A 7,882-nucleotide genomic window follows, 5' to 3' on the forward strand; every position below is an offset into this window, starting at 1 on the left:
TTACTAAAAAATATATATTTTTATTTCTCAACACATAATTTAAATATATTATTACAAGTTTATTAATTTATAAAAGTCCTCAAAAACATATAATAAATAGCCATTTATTCAAATTACGATAAAAAAATAAACTAGAGAAAACTTGCTAAAACGTATCTAGGGAGCCGACTATACTATTCTATAAGTAAATAAATACCAGCAAACACTGCCATAAATAAAAACTATTAAAAAAATCATTTAAAAAATAATAATAAAAAATCTTGCAACATATTACACAACACCTAGTGTTGACCCTGCATGCAAGTTACAGCGCTTGCGCTTAACGATTTGTTGTAAATCTCAGTCCAGATGTTCCTAAGCAATTACATACGTGCTGTAATCTATTTCTCACGTTTCTGTTTTTATTATTTTTATTTTCCGCATTTAACTACTAGTTTCAATGATATTTGGAACTCGTGCGCATGGCTTAGTTTTATTGTGAGTTGCATTCGTTCATTATAAATTCAAATTTGGCGCTCATTCGTATGAAACAATGAATTGCCACATTTGAGGTTGTCGCGTCTCGTCTGCGCTAATGAACTGTTCGTGAGTTACAATTTTATAGAAGTGCTGTTTTTGTTTAATTTTATTTTCTAAAAGTACAGTTTAAATGATTTGTTTTTTTTCTTTCATTTTTTGTGGATTAAATTTTTGTTTTTATTTATCGCTATTTTCCTTTTTGTTATTCTTTGTACTTAGATTTTTTTTATTATTTTTATTTTTAGTCTTCTTTTAATTGTGTTTTTTTTTTTCATTTAAATTTTCCTTTTTTGTTAACTTACCGTGCCCAGGGGTAGGTCGGGGCCGCCGTGTGTTTGCTTGTTGGCTTTAAAGCTCCAAAACAATTAACGCCAATAAAATAAGTAGATCAATGAAAATAACGGTGAAAAGTAATGCATGTAGAATCCAAATAGATAAATGAAAATAAAGTAGCATCAACAAACAGAGCACAAATAAAACCACAGTAATAAATAGTACAAATTTATCGAGGTAACAGAATCACAGTTCAATGGAGCAGTCAGAATTACTCAAAACTGATACACATTTACATTGGAAAACTAAATAAAAAACATGTTCAAAAGCAAAAGAATGGAAAAAAGGCTGATCGGTGGCGGTTTTTTTGTGACATTACTAGCCACTTCGTCGCACAGACTTATAGGGTAATCCATTTCGACGTCCCTTACTTTTTTAAAGAAAAATAAGGTCACTTGAAATAAAGACACTTGAAGATTAATAGGATTTATTATCATTCGAAAGAATATCCTTTGGCATTTATTTTTTAAAGATTATCTCTTTCAATATTTGCCGCGGCTATCTCTTAGGTGGTCCATCCGTTGAGTCCAATTTTCGTTGACTCTTTCGAGCATTTCGACTGGTAACTGGCGAATGACACGTGTGATTTTTCGCTCCAAGACCTGAATCATAGACTTTAGACTTTACATATCTGTACAGAAAAAGTCTAACGGTGTGATATCACACTATCTTCATGGCCAATCGTCCGAGCCAAAATGTGAAACTATCAGCTCAACGAAGTGTTCTCTCAATAAATTCCCGCCTTGTTGAAACCAATTATCGCCCAGATCACGAGCTTCAATTTCATGCATTAAATAGTCGGTTATCGTTGCACTCAGCATTTTCGGTTACGTTCACATCGACATAATTTTTAAAGAAATATGGACCGATGATTCAACCGGCCCACAAACCACGCCAAACCGTTGTTTTCTCTGTATAAAATGGCAGCTCTGGGATTTCTTTATGTTGCTCTTCTCCGGAAATGCTTCAGTATTTCTTGTTTATATACTCATTGAGCCTGAAATGTGTCTCATAGCTGAACAAAAACTGGCTCGAAAATATCGCATCTTCTTGGAACTTTTCAGGAGTTCATAAAGCGAAGCGATGTCGCTTGGGAAGATCGAGCGGCTTCAGTTCTTGCACATGCTGAATTTTATACGCTGTCAATTTAAGACCTGGATGTAAAATGCGATCGATACGTCAGTTTGAGTTGCTGCGAATGGCACCGATTCGAATCTCCACGGTCTTCGTGTATATTCTCAGCTACAGCTGCACTTCGTGCTGAACGTGCTCTATTCGCGTGATTTGTCAAAAAAGGTTATAGAAAAAATTACCTCAACTTGGATCACCCGTTATATCCCATGTAAGTTTTAGGGCCATCTCGAAAACGGGTAGAACGGGTAACGGGTAGGAAAGTATTTCAGATAAAATGTAGTATATTTCACTATAAATATGTTCAGTTTTGATTTAAACTTTTCGAAGCAACAGTGTGAGAGTAATCAGGGATTACATGTGGATTAGGCAATATATATTTTTGGATTTGATTTCTAATAAAATTTTATCATTCAGAAATCTCATTTATCGTCGATTAAAATGTAAAAATGCTCTTTGGTCCAGCAAGTACCTCTCTATATTTATCTACTCTTAACTTGGCGCCGAAATGTAGGCAACAATTTTGATTTCAGCAAGAAAAATGTGTTCTTATTCTAATAACTAATAAAAAATTGTTGTTTTTCATCATTTTAAGCCCAGTGCTTCACATTAAAACCTGAAATTCATTTGAAGAATGTATTATGCTTTGAAAACAGTTAAATGTTAGGTTAAAATAATACCTACTTAATAAAAATGAAATGCGCGCACGTCTAGCTGGCTGATTCGGGTAAAATTCGCTTAACCAAAAAGTGACTTTCCTCCAACAAACCCAGTTTTATTTTCACTTGTTTTTTTTTTTTTTATCATTTGAGCTGTGTTTACAAAACCATTCGCTGGCTTTCAGCAACGCCAATGAAGCGTGTGAACTGGGTGTGTGCTAAGGGTGCACAAAAAAGAGGATAGCCCGTTATAAGCTAAGCAAATGCACCCAAATATATAAATTTTCCAATAAAGAGAGTATATAGCTATGAATAACAAATATATGCGTATGTATGTATAAGTGCATTTATTTGGCCAAATTAGTCGCTCATTTAAGCACACTTCAATTCGTAAACTACTTCATTAGACGCTTTGTTTTGCATTGTAAATATTCATTAACAGACACACACATACACATATATATGCCTATTATGTTCGTATCATACTGTTGCTCGAAATATTTTTGGCATTTTCGCTCGTCATTGATGGCACTCACTTTCATTCGAGACGTCAAGCTAATCACATGTTTTCTGTTTTTTTCTTCCACTCAACTCACGCAGCTCCACGAAGTGCACGACAGTTCAGAATTAAACCACGAAAGATGTCGCTGTTGCGTACTGTATTGTTGCTGGCTTTCGGTGCCACCGTCGCCTTGGCTCAACGTCGTCTAGCGTTGCCGGATCCACGGAGTTGCGCTAATCGTAAGTACATGAGAGATATTTTTTGTTTGAATTTTGTTGGTGGGCTATGCTGCTGAAATTGATTGGGTTTCTGAAGATGCTTTGAGAAGGGAGGAGAGAGAACTGCTCATCAAGTAATGGTTAGCTAATTTTCAAAACAGCTCCCTAAAGGCTACTGGAAACTTGTCTAGAAAAGGCAGCCTTAAAAGGTATAATTATGGACTTTGCCGGAAGAATAGCGCCAGTTTTCCATAGATGAGTTACTTATCCCTAGATAAAACTTCAAGAAATATCGTTATCGAAAGTTGAGTCTTATCTGAGAATAAGACTCACACCCGCAGTAGAGCGGGTCGATTTTTTTCGGGAAACGTTCTACGGATCATTCTGAACAACTTTGCCTAAAAGACCATGGGTCTAAATCCAGGTTTCGAGCAATTGATATTTAAGGCGAAGAGAGAGATCTTTTGAGGGTTTTCTTACCAATTCAGGTCAAGCATCACTCTATGCTAACAACAAATAGCCATTTTTGTGCTCTTACCAGCCTTAGTCTAACCTTAATGTTTTCACATTTCTCACCCACTTTACACAGGTGTTCGCCATGCCACGTACCGTGATGCGCGCGGTGTTGCCCACTCATATTTCTTCAGCTGGGAGCATGCGCCGACGCGCAGTCTCGAAGTCGACTGGTTGGATGCGCGTAATATTTGCCGTCGCCACTGCATGGATGCCGTTTCACTGGAGACACCACAAGAGAATGAATTCATCAAGCAGCGCATAGCGCGTGGCAATGTGCGTTACATTTGGACTTCGGGTCGTAAGTGCAATTTTGCTGGCTGTGATCGTCCCGACTTGCAGCCACCAAATGAGAATGGCTGGTTCTGGTCGGGTTCGGGCGCCAAAATCGGACCCACCTCGCAGCGCAACACCGGCGATTGGTCACATACCGGCGGCTACAATCAACCACAACCGGACAATCGTGAGGCTGCACAGGGCAACGATGAGTCGTGCTTGTCGATTTTGAATAATTTCTACAACGATGGACTCAAATGGCACGATGTGGCCTGCCATCATTTGAAGCCGTTCGTGTGCGAGGACTCCGATGAGCTCTTGAACTTTGTGCGTTCACGCAATGCCGGTATTCGTCTGTAAGTTCGCGCGCACTGTATGCTAATGGAAAGGGTGTGCTGGTTGTACTGTTAGTTTTGTCATAGCATGATGGAATGTGACGATTGTGGATGCATGGAACGTGACCTTTGTTGCTGTTTTTGTTTATGTTTATGGTTTATTTGTATTATTATTTGTAATGTTTTTGTTTAAGGCTTACCGATTTGTTTCGCAATTGGCAAGAAATTTTCGAAGGTTTGAACAAAAAACGCTGTTTTAGTTTTTAAGTGGAATTTGAAATTAATTTATGTTAAAATTACAAATAAAATCGAAAAACTTTGTTGAAAATATTTGTATTATTATTCTCGATTTGTTGAGATAAAAATTTAGTCGCATCTTTTTCGTTGTAATGTCTGCTCTACACTGTTAAATTGGTTGGTTAGTAACACGCACAAATGCATGTAGGAACGGCCTCAATATAAAATATAAAGTATGTATACGCGTAAATAACTTCTTTTATACTATATATAAAATATACTGGTTTATTGTTTTTGTACATTTCGGCCATTTGTTTCATTTAGCGTGGCTAATGCATTTAACTAACTAAACAATAACAAAAAAAATTAACAAAATTAAAAATAAAATACAAAAGTTGTAATAAAAAATTTAAAGAAAAATTATAAAAAAACATAAAATAATATTTTTAAGCCTTTAAAATAATTAAAATGTGTACATGTGTATTTAAATATGTGTAGAAAATTGAAAATAAATCATTGCATTAGTATAAAACGTGTTTCTATGGCTGTTTTAGCGGGTTTTAAAAAGAAATGTTGCATATGCGCAGGCGTACTTCCGTTGCTGCACACTTTTTCCGCCAGGTGGGCAAAATGCAGCATGCCGCTGAAACGCTGCATATGCAAAGGCGCATCGCATACCGCTGGTACTTGCTGCTGCGTTATGGGTGCCTGGTGGAAATGCTGGTTGTTGAGAGCGCACAAATTTGTGTGGCGCTGCTGTGCTGCCGCAGCGCTGCCAGCAGAGTGACATATAAGCGCATATACGTGTAGATTGACGTAGAAAAGCAATTTAAACGCAGTTTTTTCGGTTTTTAAACATTTATTTTTTATTATTAATAATTTTTAATTTTTTTTAATATTTTTTTTATATATATTATTTTTTATAATTATTTTTATTACTCTTTTTGCATACAGTAGCATTGTCGTAATGTTTAAACTACAATTATCAAAAGAAAAATGTACATCTATTTGCTATTTATTTTTTATTTTTTTTGTTGTAAATATAGAGTTTAGTTACACATTTACTATATATCTATGGAGTATTAAGTAGTATGCAGGTATATCTGTCTCTTATACACATCTAGATGTGTATAAGAGACAGATATATAAATACATATATATACACATACATACATATATAATTTAAAAGTCAGTTGTGAAATTAATTTTTTGGCTTGAAATAATTTTTGTGCGGAAGTTATTTTTCAAGTCGATACAAAGTATTTCTAATTTTAATTTTTTGGTGTAACATATTCAAATTGTTTTAAGTTTTTCTTTTTTCGGCAGATTTTAATATTTTTTTCTTTTTTGTATAACGTAACCTCAATCTGCATTCATAGCGTTTTTAACAATACTTTAGTAATTCCATAAAATTTTGAATGCTTTTTAACAATGAAAAAATAAATATTATTTAATTATTCTTCCAAACACACTTTTTTAATAATTTCATAATAATTATTTTATATATATATATATATATGTATATATATATATATATTTCTTTAAATAAATAATATTTATGTTTTTTTCAACAACCGCACTGTTTTGCTTGGGTTTGTCTAATTTTTTACAAATTTCGACTGCTACCATAAACCGCTTGTACCTCGCGCAAGCTCCGAATATCTAACGCTGCAAGTGTATATACATATATAAAATAAAGGCGAGTTTTTGATGCGCACATAAACAATTAAAGCCCTACACATTTATACTTAATAAATAAGAAAAATATAATAAATAAAGATTATAATATAGAAAAAACAAATATATAGTATATCAATATAGTTTTTTAATATTGGAAACGTACCTCACTTATCTAAATAATTACAGTCACATAAAAAATACATAGAGATGTGTATAAGAGACAGGAAAAGCACGTTTTTGCACAGCAGCTTTTCACACGCATGATGTTAACAAGCGGCGTATATGTATTTTTTATATAATTTATAAATATTTTTTTATCCTTTCGACGCACAGTGTTTTAAATATATAATATCCATATAATTATTTTTTATAATTTCGTAAAGAGTAACATATTTATCATTACCTTAGGGAGTATATTTCGAATATTTGTTATCTTTTTTTTGTAATTTATTATTTTTTTGGGGTTTTGTTACAATTTAATTTAATTTAAAAGTTTATATTTCAAATCATATGAATTTCACGCAGTTTAACTGCATAAAAAATATAGCTATAATGCAAGGCAAAAGAGGAAATAAAATTGGTAACACAATTTGTTCGCAAGGATTTTTTGTTTGTCATTTAAATGAAAAGGAAAAATTAAAGAAAATATTTTTCAAGCAGTTAAGCGCATATATTACATATTTTAGTTTTTTATAAACGTGAAATAAATATAATTAAATTATAAAACGCATTATTCGAATATTGCTAATTGCTCATTACCACGAGTTTGCCACCGAAAAAATAATGTTTTAACATAATTAAAGTTTTTTAGATAAAAATTTAGAGTTTTTTGTGCAAATTATTTTTGATAATAATATTTTTAACTTCAACGACTGAATTCAAAAAAATTTCAACTTTTATAGAAAGCATGGATATATGCATATATGTATGTATATTAGGGTGCGTAAAAACCAATATTTTTTCGCTTGGTACTCTAAAAAATATATACTCAGGCAAAGAAATTCTATCTTTTTTTCTATCAAATTTTGTTTCTATGAATTTTTAACTCCTTGTAAACAGTTTTTTTAAATTGCAAAACTCATAGTTTTGTAGAAAATATACTCTCTTATTTTTTTATATACATTTTTTTTTCATTGATGTTTGGCGATGAATATTTCGTATTAATCAAAAAATTATTCTTTAGAGTACCAAATGAAAAAAAAAAGTAAGTTGTTGACACGGCCTAATGTACATCTATATATCTGGTATTTGAATTTTAAAAATAATTCTTTAGAATACCAATTTTTTAATGTGCATGTCAATTTTTAAATTGAAAATATTTGCTGATTTTTTTTTTTAACATACATACATAAGTAAAAGAGGAGCGCAGAAAACAGAGTTTATAGCGAATATTTTTAAAAAATTTTACATTTTATAGCTGGCTGGTGCTATTCAAATTATTAAGCATAATTTTGCCTTCCTTTTTTTACATTTTTTTTT

General features: G+C 32.6%; 1 protein-coding gene across 2 annotated transcripts in view; it reads left to right on the forward strand.

Moving 5' to 3' along the window:
* LOC108973741 overlaps window positions 1-4,814 on the forward strand; it is a 38,590-nt gene extending 33,776 nt beyond the window's left edge. For both annotated transcript variants that reach the window (XM_018941202.1, XM_018941201.1), the window contains exons 2-3: window positions 3,243-3,383; window positions 3,952-4,814. In XM_018941202.1, coding sequence (XP_018796747.1) covers window positions 3,284-3,383; window positions 3,952-4,511 — 660 coding nt within the window. In that variant the 5' untranslated portion in view covers window positions 3,243-3,283 and the 3' untranslated portion in view covers window positions 4,512-4,814. The remainder of the gene's footprint in view (window positions 1-3,242; window positions 3,384-3,951) is intronic.
* The last annotated feature ends 3,068 nt before the right edge of the window (window positions 4,815-7,882 follow it).

The sequence above is a fragment of the Bactrocera latifrons genome, unplaced genomic scaffold, assembly GCF_001853355.1.
Source record: "Bactrocera latifrons isolate USDA-ARS-PBARC rearing strain unplaced genomic scaffold, ASM185335v1 scaffold_5, whole genome shotgun sequence".
Lineage (NCBI taxonomy): Eukaryota > Metazoa > Arthropoda > Insecta > Diptera > Tephritidae > Bactrocera > Bactrocera latifrons.